This window comes from Oenanthe melanoleuca, chromosome 13, assembly GCF_029582105.1.
Source record: "Oenanthe melanoleuca isolate GR-GAL-2019-014 chromosome 13, OMel1.0, whole genome shotgun sequence".
In the NCBI taxonomy this organism is placed as follows: Eukaryota; Metazoa; Chordata; class Aves; order Passeriformes; family Muscicapidae; genus Oenanthe; species Oenanthe melanoleuca.
The window spans coordinates 12,148,640-12,169,145 of record NC_079347.1 but is presented as its reverse complement, the minus strand read 5'-3'; the positions used below and the strand labels follow the sequence as shown (position 1 = coordinate 12,169,145).

Below are 20,506 nucleotides of genomic sequence, written 5' to 3'. Positions count from 1 at the left end.
CTAGTATGGTAAGCCAAATATTTAACTTGGTATTTGCCTGCAGAGTTTTTTTAGGGAGCAGATTTGTTTGATTGTACCTCTCTAAATGGCCCAGCTTTCAGGTGATTGTTCTTTGTTAAAAGTTTCCTCCTGTAATTTTAGTGATGCATTTCTGACTTTTAAATTAGATACATGTTTGTGGCCTGAATACAAGAACCTTATGTTTTGATTTGACCATTTTCATGGGTTTTTTAACTGGTTATGTTACAGTGAGTATTATATTACAGATACACAGGGCTGGGCTGCAGAAAATTCTGACTTTTGTCTATTAGCACAGATATTGATTCAGCAGCTTTAAATTTATTTGTATTAGACGTAATTTCAGAAAATTGAAATTACTGTAATTTAAACTAAGGTTGAGATATGTAAATAATGAGTTCGCTCAAAAATTACTTGTTCTGATTCTCTATTTATATTCCCAAATGTAATACAAATAAATTGGAAAAATCCCTGCAAAAAGCCTTAGATTTGTACTTGCAAAAATCAAAGGATTTTTATTCCACCATAAAAACTAATCAGGTAAATACCCTTGTGTGGGCAGAGCATCAGGAGGGGCTTGTACTTAATTAAGAAATCTCGATGAAGAAATGGCGATCAAGAAACGACCTTTGACCAAGAAATCAATCTGTTTTATTCCGTTTTTACCTTACCTCTGTTGGTGTACACAATGCTATTTAATGTTGATTGCCAGACCGATTGTTTTCTATTAAAAGCCTATTTGCTACCCGCTTCCTTGGCGCTGTGTGCGGCCGCTCGGTTGGTGCGGCCGGGGCGGCGCTGCGGCCTCCGCCCGCTGGGGGGCGCGGGCGCTGCGGCTGCCGGAAGGGGCGGCGCTCGCCGGGCTCTCGCCGCGCGGGCGCGGAATGGCCGCCGCCGTGTAGCGGGAGCGCCGCCGCCATGGGCCGCGAGTCCAGGTGAGGGAGCGGCGCTGCCGCCGCGCCCGCCCGCGCGGGGATCGCAGCTCGCTCGGGGTCCCGGCGCCGTGAGGCGGCCGTGAGGGGGGCGAAGGGTGGCGCGGGCTGTCCCGGCCGGCGGGCGCGGTGAGGCCGCCGCGGCAGGGCCCGGGCCGGGCGCCGGCCCTGAGGGCAGGGACGGGACTCGGGGCTCCGGGCCGGGGGGCCGCGGGTCCCAGCGCTGGGTGGGTCCGAGTTGCCGGAGCTCACCGGCACCACGGCTCCCGGAGCATCTCCGGCCTTCGCGGGCTTTTCCCAAAATACCGTAATTAGCCACGTAGGGGGGTTAACTTAGTTTAGATGTTTTTGTTTGTGCCTTTTGTATTTATGCAGTATTCTGTATCTTTTGCCCTTTCATAGCTGTTATAAGGACCTGGTTAGGGGTTGTAACCAGCTGGGCAGCAATGTGCCCCCTGTGTTACTTATCTGGGCCAAGCTCCAGATGATACGGAGCTGCTCACACGTCTCAGGCTTTAAACTGATTTCACAATTTGCAGATGCTGTCGGGCATATGCCTCTGTCTCGTGGTTTAATCTGATTTTACCATAAAGCTGACACGACAGTCCCCACATGCAGTTGTACAACACGGTGACAGCTCCCAGGTCCATAACAGAGATTTACACTGAGGGACAAATGTACTGAAATTTTAACAAACAACTTAGGCTCAACTTCGTTATCTAGTGCAGCGCTGGGCACTCCCACGGATCTAGCTAAATTAGCTCCAGATGAGGTGGGGCAGCAGTGGGCAGTACAGGGCACCCTTAGAGCTCCTGAACTGAAAGCCAAGGTCTGGTACTCCAGCCAGCAGGACTCCATTGCTGGTCACAAAAATGACAAGATTCTTCTACTTAGGCTAAAAATAATGCTAAAAGTGGGTTTGAATTTGTATTAATTTTCTATTTTAACAGAAGGTTTTAAAAGTGAAGAAATGGTAAGAGGGTTAGAGTGAATGGTGGGTGGAGATGTTCTTCACTGGGGCTTCTGCAACCTGAAATGATATTTTTGGCTTTACTGCACACTATAGAGAAAAAAAATTGTCACAAAAGTAGTTTTTTTTAAAACTAAAAGATTAGAAAGAGAGGAAGTATAGAGCAGATCCTGTTTTGTGATGGAGATGGAAAAGAAATTAAAAATCTCAATGCTGACAGATGTTCTTTGCACTCAGTTATCCTGTTGATAGACAGGATGTGGGTATATGCTGCGGTACTAGCTTCAAGTGCATGTGGTGCCTAAATATACCACATAACATAGACTAAATGTAAATACACCTCTGTTTTTAGAGCTGAACTATTTTAATACTACCATGGAAGTGAAACAAGGAGTTGGGGGGCTTAAAGTCTTGCCTTCTCTGCTTCTTCCTGGTGTATATACATATTATGTGTATTTTATGTATATTATGTATATTAATCAGTTTGGCAAGATGATTACAAAAGTTAAGACATGTAAAAAGTCCAGGAAATTCAGGCAATTTTTTTTGCTTGCTTGACCTCCTGCCAAACCCCCTTTAAGCACACGTGGTTCTCTGTGGCACACAGGCACTACCGGAAGCGCTCTGCGTCGCGGGGACGCTCCGGGAGCCGCTCCAGGAGCCGCTCCCCGTCGGACAAGAGGAAACGCGAGGACAGGCGCTCCAGGAGCCGGGACCGCGATCGCAGGCGGGAGCGGTCGCGCAGCAGGGACAAGAGAAGGTCTCGCTCGCGGGACAGAAAGCGTCAAAGGTATGACACCAGCCCCAGTTAGAGTAGCTAAAAGTGCCTGTCTGCTGAAGATTGATGTTCTCCCACTCTAGTTAGTTGCTTTGCTGATGTCCGTGTGCTTAAGGCTTTTTGCTTATTAAATGCTTTCTGGCTTGCTGGTGCTAGAGTTTGTAAGTTCTTAGCGGTCTTGATGATTGGTGAGTTCCTTTTACAACCTGTTCCTCAGCAGAAGACTAAAGTTATACTATGAGCATGTCCTAAGTAAAGACAATTTTGTTGTATGTCAGACGTTCAAGGAGTAGAGAAAGGGAAAGGAGCCGAGAGAGAAGACGATCGCGGAGCCGAGAGAGGAGGCGCTCGAGGAGCAGGAGCAGAGGGAGACGGTCTCGATCCTCCAGTCCAAGCAAGAACAGGAAGACAGAAAACAGGTATTCTCATCTTCTTAGCTTTAGAAATGTATAAAAGCTTACCACAGGTCATTGTGTTTTAAATATATCTCGATAAGATTTTCAGATATAATTGCAAACAGCATGTAGTCAGGCTCTGCTGTAAAGTGAGTGGGCAGTCTGAATGGTAACAACAGTCTATATACAGCATAAGTAGTGATGGCACTTTAGAAATCATGACAAGCTGGAATCACAAAGGCTTTGGGAATAAGTGTATGTTTTGTATTAGAATAGTCCAAAGAAAAAAGCTTAATGTATTAAATTAGCTAAAGAGAATTTTATGTTGTCATAAGCTAACACAAAGTTGGTTTAGATGCTTTCTTTTAAGTTGGAATCAAGTAAGGCTAATAAAACCTGTGAAAAATAGGTTTTGTATTCAGTGCAAGTCTGCCTGTTACATTTGCATTACATAAGTAGCTTTTCCCAGAGAGAAGGGCTTTTGTCTGTCAGCCAGGACTGTGTTTAGAGGGATGCTCACATTTCCATGACTAAATGCTAGATCACTTTACCTTTCTCTAGAAATTCCACAAAGAGATATTTTTTTTTAGGTGTTTTCTAAATGCTGACTTCAAGGAGATGTAAAATAAAGTGCAGAACAACTGGAGTATCAATTGTAAGAGCTCTGAAAATGAAGTCTCCAAAAAATGAGAAAAGCACATGAATCGGTGGATTGAGTTAGAGTCTACATTACTGGTAGTTAGAGGAAGTAATTCTATAACGTGGAAAGATTGTCTGGGAAGCAGTGTGTTTTGTGAGGTGTTTGAAAACATATCAGGGTGATTACAGTTTGATTGCTGTCCAGCATATATGTATTCTTCCCCTGAGAAAACCTGTAATGTTCTAAGAAACCTTTGATCTTACCTTTCAGATCAAGATCTAAAGAAAAGACAGAAGGTGTGGAAGTTTCCAAAGAAAAGAAAAAAGACAAAGATGACAAAGAGGAAGAGAAGGATAAAGATGCTACCACAAATGCTGTGGCCACTGAGGTAGAGACTTCTAACACTTGTAAATTTAAAAGATAAAGAATTTAAACCAGGAAGTTTGTGGATGTCCTGTCTTCTGCAGCTTGCTCACTCAATGGTTACATTTGTTTAAAGAAGCATAGGCTAAAGCCAGTGGCAATTAATTTTCACTTTTTGGTTGGTTTTTCTCATAGAATTTTGATCAGAACAAACTAGAAGAAGAAATGAGAAAACGAAAAGAAAGAGTGGAGAAATGGAGGGAAGAACAACGCAAGAAGGCAATGGAAAACATAGGAGAGCTAAAAAAAGAAATTGAAGAGATGAAACAGGGGAAAAAATGGAGTTTAGAAGATGATGATGGTATTTAACCTCTTCTTATATAACAGAATACTTTTGTTCTTAGTAATATTTTTATTACAATATCTTTAAAACATCGGATTACTCTTCAGAATGTGAACCATAAAATGTAAACCATAACAAAGCCTAAATCTGGTCATGATGTCAAGTGGTTTAAGATATATTTTTGATAAGCCAACTGGAGAGATTTGTATGGGGAAAAATTATATAGCAATAACCCCAGGCTGTAATTATTTGGGTGGACAATAATTTGACACATGTAAGGACTTCTGTCTTTCCCTGTCATTTATCCCCATCTTTTTCACTATTACTAGATGATGAGGAGGAAACTGCAGAAGGAGAAAAAGAAGGCAATGAAGTTGAAGATGAGGAGTTAGATCCATTAGATGCTTATATGGAAGAAGTAAAAGAAGAGGTCAAGAAGTTCAATATGAGAAGTGTGAAAGGTGGAGGTGGGAGTGAAAAGGTAAAATCACTTGTTAAAGATTTGCTTTTAGAAGACAAAGATAACTGTTTTAATAGCAAAGTGGCTTGGGAAAAAAATGGGGGAAAGTGCAAAAAAGCAAGAAGTTATATTCAGTTAATGCATGTTTGCTTTAACTTTCATTTTCTGGTGTTCTATGAAACTGTTTATCAAGCATTGTTCTGATAAAATTTCTTTGAGGGAAGTGTGAAATGAAAATGCTCAGCATAATGTATCTAGAAGTACAAATATTCTGTGTAGTTTTTGCAGGATGGGTTTTGTTTTATACAATAGTGCATTCTTTTTTTTAAAACATTTTTTGTAGAAAACTGGACCAACTGTTACCAAGGTGGTAACTGTGGTGACAACCAAAAAGGCAGCTGCTGAGTCAGAAAAGAAGAAAGGGGAGCTCATGGAGAATGACCAAGATGCAATGGAGGTAATGGAAATGTTTTGTATTTCTCTTGTGAACAGGCTAAGTGCCTGCTCTTGCTTTCTGTGGTTGTATGTGGTGTTTGGCCTGAAGAGCTGTGAAGGGTGTGGGTATTATGCTGCTAGGGAGGCTGTGGAGGGACCCTGGAGCTCAGTCACTTCTGGCCATACTTTGTGGCTGCAGTTCCAGAATTAGTGGTGCTTCAAAGCTGAAGTGGGGACATTTATCAGAGCTGTGGCTGCAGTGTGACCCTGGTCTGCTGACTGGCTGCCTTCTCTTTATTTCCTCTTACTGTTTCTTTGGTATGGCAATGATTATTTCTGAATGACAGGGCTGGCAGTTGGCATTGCTAAAGTCATGAAAGTGACACAAAACATGGTAAGAGTTAAGGTTTGGGAGAAACATGAAAGAACTAGGGGAAGGAAGAATTGGGATTCTTAGGTTGAGACCAGGTCTTCAGTTTCATGTCTAATATAGTAAGAACTACCTGTTGCTTCTGAATAGTTTTGCTGTAAATGAAAAAAGCCAAACACCTTCATAATTCATTAATCCTAATGCACACAAAAATTGTGATCTCTACAGTATTCCTCAGAAGAGGAGGAAGTTGATCTTCAGACTGCCCTGACTGGCTATCAGACCAAGCAGAGAAAGCTGCTAGAACCAGTGGATCATGGAAAGATAGAATATGAACCTTTCAGAAAAAACTTCTATGTTGAAGTACCAGAACTAGCTAAAATGACGCAAGAAGGTAAAAACAAATACACCCTGAACACCTTGGGTACTTCGAAGACAATAATGGTAGATTTCAGTGTGCTAAGAAACAGCAAATGCTTTGGAATATTGAAAGCATTTGGAGCAACTTGCTATAGAAAAGTGTTAAATCAGGTGCATCCCTATTGTTGATAACTTACTATAATTATGTATGAGGCTTTGATTGGAAAATTAACCTGAGTCCTTTCAACCTAGCTCCTGTGTTTATGTGTAACAAGCAAAAAGCTATTTCTCTGGTAGTGATAAAATTAGTATTTCATGTTAAGGGACAAAGCAAGAATTTTTTGATCAGGGTAGTAGAGAAGTGTCAAGTATTGACTCTGTTAAAAGGTAAACTCTATTTCAGAGGTAAATGTGTACCGGCTGGAGCTGGAGGGAATTACAGTCAAGGGAAAAGGCTGTCCCAAACCAATAAAAACCTGGGTACAGTGTGGTATTTCCATGAAGATTCTCACTGCCCTCAAAAAGTAAGCAAGCACTTTATGAACTGTATCATCCTTGATTTTGCTCACTGTGTTCTGTCCTTTGTCCATGAAAAGAACATTTTACTTTGCTGCATAATGTCACATGTCCATGTCTATAAATGTTACATATATAATCATCAGAGTGTTTATCACTCAGTGTTGAATTACTAACTGTTCTCTGCAGTTTGTATCATGCTTTTGCTGCTCATTTTGATCTGTATTTTTTGAATGGCACTGATATGAATATGTTAAAAAATTTTAGCATAGCTTCATGATTCATATCTGTCAAATTCTATTTTGTTCTTAAAATTGTTTTTTTCCTTCTTTAAGACATGGCTATGAAAAGCCCACTCCGATTCAAACCCAGGCTATCCCAGCAATTATGAACGGACGGGATTTGATTGGCATTGCTAAAACAGGAAGTGGAAAAACTATTGCATTTCTGTTGCCCATGTTCAGACATATTATGGATCAGAGAGCATTAGAAGAAGGAGAAGGTCCCATAGGTAAAAAGATTTTATTTTCAAAGTTACTGTTTAAATAAATATAACCTCATGTATATGCTTTAGATGGGATTTCAGTTCTTCACTTGGTTATAGGGAGGAGTGTTTACTAATGTCCATTGATAAGTGGCTTTTTTTTTAGTTAAAGATCACTGTGCTCTTTAATCTTGTTTTGTGATCACTGTGCTGTCTCATGGTGTTGCAGTAGCTCTCCCGTGTCCACGTATCTGGGAAACCTTACTCCTTTGATTTTTACACTTTGACCAGATTTCCACTCCTTCCTCATAATGTCTTAGTTATCTTGTCCTTGAAATTATGTTCTTAAAAATAGGAGGTAAATTGCTGTAAACATCATTACAAAAGATTAATTTCTATTGTGGAAATAACAGTTGTTGTAATGTTGCAATGTATGATGAAGATATTTTGCTTTTCAGCTGTCATTATGACACCTACACGTGAGTTGGCTTTGCAGATTACCAAGGAGTGTAAGAAATTCTCAAAGACACTTGGGCTTCGAGTTGTGTGTGTTTATGGAGGAACAGGAATCAGTGAGCAGGTATGCAAAAGACATGCCTGCCTTGTTAAAGAATGTTTGGACTTTATTAGTCAGTTGTTTCTTTTGTAGCAAAATTAGTTGCTTTTTCTTTTCCATTAATCCAATACATTTGCAGTCTTCATTATGGATTTTCTCTGTGGGAATGGTAGTAATGCAAAAAGCTTTGCATGTAATTTAGCCTTAAATAATAATGATCCTGGAAAGTCTCAGATACAACCCTTAAAATTTTATGTCTGTACTGAGCATTAAATTAAAATTTGAGATTTTAGTGGGATATAATAGTTTGAAAGTTACTAAGAAGCTGTTTTTCTGAGAGTTCTTCTTAAGATAACAAAAGCCAGAAAATGATAACTTTGGTTTATTGCATTGTCAAATATTGCATCTTGAAGTAAGTTAGAAATTAATTTCAAGGTTTTCCACACATCCACCCCACCCGTTTATGGAAACAACAGGAGTAACCATCTGTGGTGGAACATGGTGTGTATCACTTGTTCCTGACGTAACACTGACATTTCTTACAGGCTCTTAACTGTATTGAAGTCATATCCTCATTAAAACTACTTCAGGTGATGGTAACTCAGACTGTCAGGGGTTACTCTTTTTGGAAGCAAAGTTTTCCTAAGACTTGAAGAAATTAATTAAAATTTTTACATAATTCACGTTAGTAGAACAGCTGTATTACAGTGTAGGTGGTTTCCTTTTTTGTAAGGTGATACATGTTTTAAAAATCACAAAACAAAAACTAGCAGATTGTTTACTCTGTTTTGGAATCAGATCGCTGAACTCAAAAGAGGTGCTGAAATTATTGTTTGCACACCTGGACGTATGATTGACATGTTAGCAGCTAACAATGGTGAGTAGAAAACCTTTTCCTTTGGAGAATTTTTTTACATTTGTTGTGTAATTCTAACAAATTCAAAAGATCATGTATTTTGATAAATGGTCTTATGGAATTTTCTTGTATCTCTTCAGGCTGCACTGTATAGCTATTGAGAATATATAGCACTAATAGTAGGTTTAAGCATACATTGATTTTGGGGAGGACAGGAAATACTACATTCTTGAAGAGATTTTGAGAATGTTTTTTGCTAAACTTGAAATGTGTGGTCCAAATTTTTTAATTTGGAGTCATTTAGATTATGTAACAGTTGCTTATTTTGTCTGCCCGTTAATCCGTTATCTGTGTTAGAGTAGCTCAGCAGTTCCCCACTTTACAAGAGCATCTGACTCTGCCTTTATCTGTTGGCTTTAAAAAACAGACAAAGAAGCCCTCCCTAAATACCTGCTCAGAAGTAAAAGAAGTGACCTTATATCAGATATTCAGCTTCATTAAACTGAGCCACTGCAGCTTTAAGAGGTTTTGTGCTAGTGTAACCATTGCATGCTTATTAGATAAAGTTTTATTATTAAATTATTCCACATCAAAACCTCTACTAAACTGTTGACATTATTTAACTTCTGTGAAAAAAGTACCTTCAAGACATATAGAACTGGGCTTCCAAGACTTAAATCGTCAAAGGTAGGTACATTAATGCTGTTCCCAAGTAATTTTACAAAGTTATTATTTGGGGATGAAAGTGTTAAGATGTTAAATAGATATAGATGTAAGGAAAACTTGCTTTCTTCCTTAAATATGAATTCCATATCTTAAAAAATGCAGCGCGTGATGTCTTCAATAATTTGAGAATTCAGCTACAATTTGGTGAAGCTGAGAGGACCAAATTCTTCTGTAGTTTGATAGGCACAAGTATGAGTGAAACTTGTAGAAAATGTGATAGATCTGCTCCATTCAGAGAGCATTTGGCAGTGTCACTCCACATTTGTGTGGAACTGAATGCGTTTATATTGTTTGAGAGTATGATTCTAAAATCCTTGAGTTAAATCCTTCATATGAAAGGGAATCTCTTCACTGTTTGGGAAGGGTGCTAGTTATCCTGTCTATGATAATTTAAAAATATTCAGAGAAAAACAACTTATTTTATTTCAACCTGTCCCAGAGTTTGGGGTGGTTCTTGATTTTAAATTCAGTAGTGTTACCGGGTAGGTTTTAATATCTATATAGTCATTTGAAAAGAGTGATTACTCTGTTTATTAGCAGTGATCTAGAACTAGTATGGTTATCCTCAAATAGTTATTCTTAGTTCCAAGGAAGCATTACAGATTGTGTATAGAAGGAGTTCTCTGAGGCTGCAGCAGTTAGCACTGGGCTTTGCCTTCCACACATGCGCTGTAATCTCTAATATGTTCTTTTCTAGGTGCCGCTGTCAGATACTGGCTGATGTGGCTCCTTGCTTCAGCTCAGTCTTAGTTTTATGATGTGTTTTGGCGAGGGCAGTTTTCTGAATTTTACAGGTTCTTCTGGCCCTATGATGGTATGCAAGAGAAGAGTTTGACAAACTAAAAGGGCCTTGTGCATACTTACACATTTTCCAGAATGTATGTGTGATTAAAGTGTGAACATTAAAATTCACATTTAGTGAATTTTTAAAAAAATTAATTAATGTCTTTGTTAGAAGATAGTGAGACTATATAACATTTTAAAAAAATATTCCTAAGGGAAACTAGATTTCCATTTGATTTTGTTTCCCATGTGTTTTTTCCTCTCCTTTCACAGGTCGGGTGACAAACCTCCGTAGAGTCACGTACGTTGTACTTGATGAAGCTGACAGAATGTTTGACATGGGGTTTGAGCCTCAGGTAATTCATGACATGAGGGATGGTGCCAAGGGTTTTGCAGCGCTGCCTTATTACTACACTGCCAGTGGGTCTTCAAAAGAATGTGCTGCCTGTGGACAGCAGTTGAAGTTGACTCTAATATTTCTATTACTCTCATATCTATTATCACATTATTATAACATCACATTATCCTCACATCTAGTGGAAAGTATCCCTGTCCGTGGCAAGGGGTTGGAACTGGATGATCTTTAAGGTCCATTCTAACCCAAACCATTCTGTGAGTCTGTGTTTTGCTTTCAATAAATTCCTATATAGCTTAGACTTTTCTTTAATACATAGAGTGTTTTACACACTCATTTGGAATACTTGTGACCATGTATCAAGGAATTGCACAAGGATATAACGAGTGTTGTGTTAGTAGTTGTAAGATAAGAACAAAATGTTGGAAATGCTGCTGACTAATTACTTGCTGAGAGCTTTGGACACCCAGGGCTCTTTTAGTTGTTATGAGCTATTCTGTTCTCCAAAACTAGGAAAATTCCTTTTATTTCTTTAGCTATAGGGTTACTGCTGCATTTCCTAGGATTTTTGCTGAGCTGCTTCCAGATTGCATATTTTCATGCAACTTCTTTTGAATTCAGCAAGTTTTGCCAGCAGCTTCCAATGCCAGCAGCTTGGTGCAAAGAGGAAATCTGTATAGAATGTTTTGTAGTCTGTGAGGTGCAGATACCACCTGACTTTAAAGATGACAGCTTTGCATGAGTGTGACTAGAATTACAGCACTTGGACATTAACAGGGAATGTTCTCTCACCACAGGTTATGCGCATTGTAGACAACGTCAGGCCTGACCGTCAGACTGTCATGTTCTCTGCTACTTTTCCCAGAGCTATGGAGGCCCTGGCTCGCAGGATCCTCAGTAAACCTATAGAGGTGCAGGTTGGAGGCAGAAGTGTTGTCTGTTCTGATGTGGAGCAACACGTGGTGAGTGTGATACATCTGCCTCCCTTCTGATTTCCTTGCAAAAGATTGTTGGATATAAACCAGTATACCCACAGAGCTTTTATTTTTAGAAGTTTAGTGGCCTTATTAAAAATGGACTTAGAATAAATCAACACTCTAATCTGCAAATGTAATTTTTAAAGTTGGTTTGTAGTACTAAGCTGAACAGCTGTTCTACCAGTAGCTATGGGAACAGCCTGAAAAAGTCATCTCCTGTTCCTGATTTTAACTTTTATGCACTCTGGATTTGTTTAATGACTCAAGATAAAATTCTATTTTTTTTTACTAGGCTTTTGTATGTCTTTTTCCAGATTGTCATAGAAGAAGAGAACAAATTTTTGAAGTTACTGGAGCTATTGGGACATTATCAGGAGAAAGGATCTGTTATCATATTTGTAGATAAGCAAGAACACGCTGATGGGTTGTTGAAAGATTTAATGAGGGCCTCTTATCCTTGCTTGTCTCTTCATGGAGGTAATCTGCAAATTTAAGGATTTCTATTAACTACTCCCAACTAGGATGTTTGTATCCAGTAGTTAAAAATCACTTAGTTCCTGAACAGTACCCATTATTACTTCTTCATAAGCAGGTTTTGCTTTGCAACTGGGGAGGAAAATTGTTTCTTAATTTGAAATAGACCTGATAGCTTTGTGTAATTACTCTTCACTGTTCTTTGTGAGATGTCATCAGATGCCAAGTCTTGTATGTGCAAGAGGACTGTTCCTGACAGTTAACACCTCTCAGGGAATATTGCTAGCTACTTGTTATTGTAAAGTAGTGAGTGCCATTGGGGAGTATCCCATGATGTTTTTATTTGAGGTTCCACAGTAGTTGCAGTTGTCGCTTTATGTTTCTTCTATCAAGTAGTAATAGAATGGAAGTAGCAAGAAGAGAAAAATCTCTTTACAATGCTGTCCATCACAGGACATTACAGTATATTTTTAGCACATTTTATATAAAACCAGTAAGTACAAAATCACTGTTCAGCAGGAATGCACCAGTGTAAGAGGGAAAAATATTCTTACTCTTCTGAAATTTCTGTTGCCTTCAGAGAACAGACAAAGCCTCCAGATGAGGTCTCAGCTGAAGTACAAAATAGAAAATAATATTAAAAAATGTTTTGAGGATCTTCATATGGGGAAAACATCTTTTGGTAATGGAAAAATTAAAAGTTATTCTAAATAATAGGGGTAATGTATTTTGCCTTCAAAAGTGTGAAAGTATTGAAGTTTTATTTGCTTACGGTTTTGGTTGTTTGAAATTGGAGGGTATTTTGACTTGTGTACAAATTCTCATGACTTAAAGCAGAGCTTCATAATTAACTGACTTGTCTTACAGGTATTGATCAGTATGACAGGGACAGCATCATTAATGACTTCAAGAATGGAACCTGCAAACTTCTGGTGGCCACATCTGTAGCAGCGAGGGGCTTGGATGTGAAGCAGCTGATGCTGGTGGTTAATTACAGCTGTCCCAACCATTATGAGGACTACGTGCACCGAGCGGGCCGCACTGGGCGAGCTGGCAATAAAGTATGTACACTAGGTTGTCTGGTTTGGTTAGTACTGACATTTTTCCCTTCTTACTGTTGGATGAAGTTGTTCAAAGGGATAGCTACAGAGAGAGTAGTTTGTATTAATGGTGGGAAGAGTGTTTTTAATATGTTCTGAACTTCAGCAATCTGAAATTTGGAACTTACATGTTCTTCTGATGTCTGAGTCTTCTTTAAAACCCCATTTGTGGCTGAAAGTTTGGATGTTTTTCACTGTTGGAAATGTGCCCTACTAAATTGATAAGATTTTAATTTTTCAAACTTTTAACCATGGTTGGAATGAGAGATTTCAGTGTTTGCTATCTTTGGATGATTACCTCTGTATCAGCTTCCTGGGAAATCACATTATTCATTCTACACTTCCACTAAACAAAGTTATGGCTTGACTGTCATGGTTAGTTCCATTGAGCAGAAATCAGCATCTGTGCAAGGGTGCTTCAATAAATTTAGAGATAGTGTCTTTAGAGCTTTTTCCTAATTGTCTCTTAAATGAATTTTGACCAGGGGTATGCATATACATTTATTACTGAGGATCAGGCACGTTATGCTGGTGATATCATTAAGGCTTTGGAATTGTCCGGGAATCCCATTCCTGCTGATTTGGAGAAGCTCTGGGCTGATTTCAAAGACCAACAGAAGGCTGTAAGTAATTCTTTCTTCTCCAGGGGGCTTGGTCCAGGTTTAATGCCTGTGTGTGCACATGTGTCCAGTTGTCCAGTGTACACACGAGTCACCTCTCTGGGAACATGTGTGTGCTTGGCTGAGTGTGCCAGTGACCTCAAGATTGGAATCTTGAATGTCATTTAAAGAACTGTTCTTGAGAATTTAAATATTATCACCTGGTATGTAATAAATACCTTTGGTATAAGGTGCACTTTGGCTTTTAGCAAAATTCACATACAACATAATGAAGCCGTTTCACAGAATTTGTATGATTATTTCTAGAGCTCTCACCATCAGAGAGTCTCACTCATGCTGAGAAGAAGGGTGACTTTGAAGTTTTTCTTTTTTTTTTAACTGCATTTGAAAAGCATTTAAAATGTGTACTTACAGAAAATCCCAATAGGGTACTGTCTCTGCTGAATTAACGTAGTTTTTTAAATTACATTTCATCGTGAAATGCAGCTTTTAAATTTTAAGTGCTTTATGAATGTGCTAGGATTTGCTTTTTAAAGAACTTCAACATTATTTGTATAATCTTACAGTTATTTTATAACTATCAGAACTAGGATTTGAAACTCCCAAGTATGATAATACATGTTTCTGTTTTCAGGAGGGAAAGTTGATTAAAAAAAGCAGTGGATTCTCTGGCAAAGGTTTTAAATTTGATGAAACAGAACAGGCTTTGGCTAATGAAAGAAAGAAGCTACAAAAAGCAGCTCTTGGCTTACAAGATTCAGATGATGAAGATACAGCTGTTGATGTAAGCACTTGGGAATAGGATTTAAGTTGCTTATGAATTTTCTCAATACATTTGATTTACTTCCCCAGTAGATTGCATAATACATTCCAGAGTGCATGGATTTCGGTTACTCTGTGACCTTGGTTACTGACTGCATGTATTCTTCAAATACAGAGATACAGCTATGAAAATCAAGGTCTAGGAAGATCTTCAGTGTCTCTTTTTGACTTACTGGTATTTTGCACTTAATGTGTGTAGTTATGTAAATGTCACATAAATTATTTGGGATATTAACCTTGCATAAAGGAAACAGAACTATGGTTCTCAATTGCATACATATCTTTATTTGAAGTGTTTTAAAGACATTCAGTAGTAGCATTTTCTATTTCTAAATCTTACTAGAGTCCTTTAATAATGTTGGATAAATTCCTTTTTGTGACCTTGCAAGTAAACACTGTGTTCAGACTTTTTCCTGATTAGATCATCCTTTTGTTGAGCTGTAGTTTTGGGCAGGCTTCTGCCAATTACAAGATTACTTTCTTTAAGAATGTGTAGATTAAATGGCCCTTAGTGTTTCTTTCTTTATGATGACAAGATTATATAGTGGTAAATGCAGTAATCATACAACTGCTATTTTCTTTAGATTGATGAACAAATTGAAAGCATGTTCAATTCAAAGAAAAGAGTAAAAGACATGGCAGCACCAGGCACATCAAATGCTCCTACACCATCAGCTGGGAACGCAGAAAAATTGGAAATCGCAAAAAGATTGGCTTTGAGAATCAATGCACAGAAGAATCTTGGAGCAGAGGCACAAGTCATGGTTCCCTTCCACTTCAAGGTCAGGCTCTTTACAGACCAATTTTATTATTTTTTAATAAAGGTTGTTCAGTTCTTTGTTCATTTGATTTAGTGTTTCTGCACACTAGAAGCATACTGCATTGTTTATTTCATTTAGGCTGGGTTAACTCACTTTTAGTAGGATTTGTAAGTGAGCTGATACGTTTGTACACTTATTACAGAACTATAAATGCTTTATCTGCCCTGACAAAGAGTTAATTCATTACTGATAACATTACACAGTTAGTTTTCCAGCTTTGGCAGAGTTGCAGAACATCTTTCTCTTCTGAAGTATGAGATGTACATGTGATGTACAATGTGTTTAGATTGAGGTTAATTGTTCTGGAATGTCCAAAGATATTTTAAGCTGAAAATAAAAAAGACCACTAAGATCTTTTCTTTGCAGGTGTGAAGGGAGTTGTTGAGAGGAAGGAAGGAAGAGCAGAAGTGTGGAGAATGTATTTGTTATATAGACAATTACATTACATAGATAAGGGTTTCATTAAAGCTATTGGTTTATATAGGGCTTCTTTTGGCTACTTTGTTCTCACTATGGACCTGTGCTTTTACAGGATGTGATGCAGCAGGCTACAAATGCTATCCTGAGAGGAGGCACAATTCAAGCTCCTACTGTGTCTGCCAAGACCATTGCAGAACAACTGGCTGAAAAAATCAATGCCAAGCTCAATTATGTACCCATAGAGAAGCAGGAGGAAGAGAAACAGGATGGAGGACAGAATGAATCCTTCAAAAGATATGAAGAAGAATTGGAGATCAATGACTTCCCACAGGCAAGTAACCATTTTGCTTATAATCGTTTAAATTACCATTATTTAACAAAACCTCTCTTCATACTTACACCAATAAAATGTCTCAATTTCTGATCATACCTTAATTGAAATTTCTCTCTTAATTGTGATTACTTCTCAGGTTATCTAAATGCATTGCTTTGAACTTATTCCAGAGAGTATCAGAAAAACAAGTATTTGTTACCAGACAAAATCTTTCTACCTTCTACCCCACTCCACTAATATCCAAATCTCTGACACTGTCTGCTGCTTTTAGCAAATTTTACTTTACTGCCATGACTGGATACAGCTCTTTGCCCTTACTTCACAGTATCAAGTACAATTTCCCTGTATTTATCTTTGAGGTTCTGCCCACACTGGGAGAACTACTGGATTACCATTTTGTATGGTGCTTTTCTTGTTGATCCTCTCGTATACTTCACCTTGCAGACTGCCAGATGGAAAGTTACCTCCAAAGAAGCACTGCAGAGAATCAGTGAATATTCTGAAGCTGCCATTACAATCAGGGGAACTTACTTCCCTCCAGGCAAAGAACCCAAGGAAGGAGAACGAAAGATTTATTTGGCTATAGAAAGTATGTATTCTTTTTATAAATGTTTTTATTAAAACTATGAGTCTAGTTTTGTAATTAGACATGGAATTTCTGTAGTCAGTGTTTGGACACTTGAGTTATAGACTCACTACTACTTACTTTGCAGTTACTGAAAAACGCTTGTTTATCTTTATACACTTACTAAACAATCCATGGAGATCATAGAGAGGCTTCTCCTCACCTGCCACAGAACAACAGCTAATGTAGGAGATCAGTATGAAGAACAAGAAAAGAACAGAGGAAAAAAAATTAGCACAAAGAGGTCTGTGCTAGCGTGAAATAAAGAAAAAAATAGAATTCTGTTTGGGCTGTTAAAGGTATAAGAAATTGCATCAAGTTACTACAACAGAAACTTGGCAAATGTCATGATGGTTGAGTTTTTTCTCAAGAAACCTCTCATCCTACATATTTTTGAACAGTATCAATCACGACTGGCATATTTTCCTTAAAAGAGAACACTGTCAAGCTTTGGCATTCTGTGCAATTTCTTCAACAAATATCTGAGGATATTCAGCAGATTTTACTGTGCTTCTAAAAGTAGACAGCAGTGTTTATTCTGCAGGCTTCATATACAGAAAGTGTTTAAGATTATAATATTTTTATCTTCAGGTGCCAATGAACTGGCTGTACAGAAAGCAAAGGCAGAAATCACACGACTTATAAAAGAGGAGCTCATCAGATTGGTGAGTGCAATATCCAGAATGCAGAGGGGAAGTGCCTTAATGTATGCTTTATAAGATTGACTTCTGCAAATGTTGACGCTCTGGCATAAGGTTTTATTAATATCAAGGACTGGGACCTGTAGATCTCAAAACCACTGTTTTATTGAACAGCCTAAAAATCCATGGCACTGGTTAATCAGCCAGAACACAGCTGCTATCAGCCAGCAGATGGAGATAACACATTGACAGAGCTTTTTGAGTGAAGACCCCCTCGAAGGGTTGGGTCTCAATAAATGTCCTAATTTCGACACCATCAGGCAGGGGAGAGAAGAATTATCCCCCTCATTTGGTTATTTTGTATGTGTTGAGAGATCTGGTTTGCTGTAGCTTTACAACAAATCCAGCTATTAACTTAGTGGGGTTTTATTGCAATTCATTTATCCATCTTTCCTTTTAACTGTGATTATCCTCTTTATTTGCAGCAAAATTCTTACCAACCAACCAACAAAGGAAGATACAAAGTTCTATGAGCATTTGGAGTTACCTGTCTGCTAGCAACTGGTGCGTGAAACTGTGTGGCTTCTGTTGTTTTTGCTGTTTACACTGCTTATTGTAAATTAAGAAATTTTTTTATTTCATCTTGCGGACATTTTTTTAACAGAAAATTGATACCTGCTGAAGCATCTTAATTCTCTCCCCTAAAGTTATCAGTCTTAAAGCAGACTTGTTTTGGTGGAACATGATTTAATTTTAAAGTGCAGTTTATATACTTTTCATCATAAAAAATATGAAATAAACATACTTTAATTTTTTTGATAGACAGTATACTGTTAAGAATGAAAGTATTGGGATTTGTTGTTGGAAATTGTTAGAATGTACTTGCTTCATATTGTTGAAATGGTTTGCACATCACTTTATACTGGAAAAATTACAAAACACCAAAATAAAGCAGGATTTTTCTCCTGATCATAGCATCTCTCTGGCTGGTTCCACACATATTCATTCCCTGTACAAATGTCCCCTAAGGTCAGAGAGTCCTGCATTGATCAGAGTAGAGTTTTATCCAAAAATACTCAAGGTCTTGTTTTACGATTTTATCCTTCTCATGTCCTGATTTTTCTTTATCATCCAACTAATAGATAACTCTTTGGGGTTGTTGTAAAGTGAAATGTTTTGTAGTATAACAATAGTTTTCCTGTTTTTACTAAACTTAAGAATTTTAGGATTTGTGTTTTTTTCCTCATTTGGTGACATAAGACTGAAAGCCTGTTTTAGTTTAAAAAGGAATTCGCAGAAAAAAAAGAGAAACCTCTTTTGTAATGAAATACAACTTTGTCACTCTTTTATAGTGTTCTTATATATACATTTAATGTGATTATTCTCCCAGGATTGTAATCTTTATTACTGTTAGGATATGGCTTTAAGTAAAAATGTATAGTGATATTTATGAATGATTTTCCACAAATACTATCATTGCAGTCATTAAGCTACTGGGACAGGCAAGACTGATGTTTTTGAGGTCTGTTCCCCATAACCAGTAGGATTCATGATGGATTCTACTCCTAAGCATTTAACTTCTGTCTGCTTGTCTGCAGCCAAAGCAGTAGCAATTTGAATTGTCTCGTTCTAGCAGCTGCAAGCCTTTCAAGATGATGATTTTCAAATGGACTTTCATAGAAAGCTTTTCCTACCTGACACATTGAGAAGAAATGTGTCATTTTAAACCAGCTGTGTATATACTGCTTTAACCCTGGTGAAGACAAATCATACAATCTGCATCATGGCTGTATAAATTCTCAACTTTTCTTTCGAAACTTCAGGTAATTTAAGTGACTCTTCTTTTTTGCATACAACTGTTTGTTACCCTGTCAGTGTACCTTATTTGCAGAACAGGGAAGAAGCAAAGGAATGACTATACCAGCTCAACAGTCTACCTTTAGGATAAGAACAGTCCTGATATAGTTACTTGACAGTATTAATGCATGGAGTAGAGCAGAGAGAAGCAGCACACACAGTAACACTTCTCAAAACTTAAGAGAGAGATCCCAAACTAAAGCTCTGTGATTACATTTAAATACACCAGTTTTCATTCCCTTAAGAACTGGGGTTTTGATATCTTTCCTAGAAATTCTTTGTTGAATTGTCTAAGTTTTGGATAGTGTCGCTTCCCAGAAGAGTGACACATTTTGTGTATTTAATGCAGAGCACTGCAGAATTTAGACAGCCTGACATGTCTTTAAAAATCTTGGTTCAAAATGTTCGTACATTGACATCCCCTAAAAAAGGCATGATGGAGACACTTTTATTGGATTTCAGAGATGCAGAAATGTATAATCTTTACTTCCTGGGGGTTTTAAATGCGATGTCAATATTCTTATGTTTTTTTAATTCCAGCAAAAATAAAAGCAATTTCAATGTATATTTTTCAGAAACTGTTTTTCTGAATAGCTCCTCTGTTTTCTGCATTTGCACTGCTTCTGTGGTTTTTCCTGTGACAGTTAACCTCACGCTCTTTGGAGGAGGATGATGTAAACAGCTTGTACTTTTGTTTTTGTGCTGGAAATGCAATGCAACACAGCCCAGACTCAGTTAAGAAAGTCAAGTGAAGGTGTTTAGATACGTGAACACAGGAGCAAAATGCATAAAAACTGGGGGAAAAGAAGCTCTCAAATTAACAAATACACAGGGAAATAAACAATGGAAACAAGATGAGCATAAAAGTTTGGAGAAGATACAATTCAAAAATGAAAACAGCTATATGTAATTCTTCACAAGTGTGTCCATTGATATAGACAAGATCTTTAAAAACATCATGATTTGGCTGCTGTCCACTGAATCTGCCCTGGTCAGATTCATGTTGCCAGTTAAAGGGAAGAGCACAGGGATGCTGTTTTTTAGGGGTTGTTTTTTTTTGTTTGGTTTTTTTTTTTTTTTTCCAAATACACATAAGCAGAGCTTGTTCTGACCTGCCTGGTGATAATGCTACCAGCTTTCAAGGTTCCCTTTATGCTCTTAGTATTTGGATGAATAGTGGTGTTTTGGGTGAAGAAGTGGTGAAAGTATTAGGCACTGGATCGTGTATGAGCATTTTCTTGCATGTCACATAATATGGTGGTGTCATTGTGCAGCAGGCCCACACCAGGGAGGGGAGGTAAAGTGAGACCCCTGCTCTGAGCCCAGCTCCTTCATTCTCCATGCAAGTGACCCACCAGAGACTCAAATAGCAATAACCTACCACTGTGAAGGACTAATGCCTTAGTCATGAAAACAGGAGAGACTAAATCCAGTATTTTGTGTGGGGGAAAAAAAGTCACAGCCAAGTTAAAAAA

The 20,506-nt window shown here is 38.1% G+C and overlaps 1 protein-coding gene across 2 annotated transcripts; it reads left to right on the top strand.

Moving 5' to 3' along the window:
• Positions 1-873: 873 nt before the first annotated feature.
• DDX46 (DEAD-box helicase 46) lies at positions 874-19,596 on the top strand. 2 transcript variants are annotated; one of them, XM_056502236.1, is made up of 24 exons: positions 874-953; positions 2,528-2,710; positions 2,977-3,117; positions 4,004-4,121; positions 4,292-4,457; positions 4,769-4,920; positions 5,243-5,356; positions 5,933-6,098; positions 6,468-6,588; positions 6,916-7,091; positions 7,523-7,644; positions 8,419-8,497; positions 10,259-10,341; positions 11,138-11,302; positions 11,632-11,794; positions 12,659-12,852; positions 13,377-13,514; positions 14,146-14,295; positions 14,918-15,115; positions 15,687-15,905; positions 16,353-16,497; positions 17,125-17,198; positions 17,660-17,738; positions 18,808-19,596. In XM_056502236.1, exons 1-23 carry the CDS (start codon positions 937-939, stop codon positions 17,705-17,707), a joined length of 3,132 nt encoding a protein of 1,043 aa, XP_056358211.1. In that variant the 5' UTR covers positions 874-936; the 3' UTR covers positions 17,708-17,738; positions 18,808-19,596. The 2 variants fall into 2 exon arrangements, with proteins under 2 accessions (XP_056358211.1, XP_056358212.1); XM_056502237.1 differs by having other exon boundaries at positions 18,657-19,596.
• The last annotated feature ends 910 nt before the right edge of the window (positions 19,597-20,506 follow it).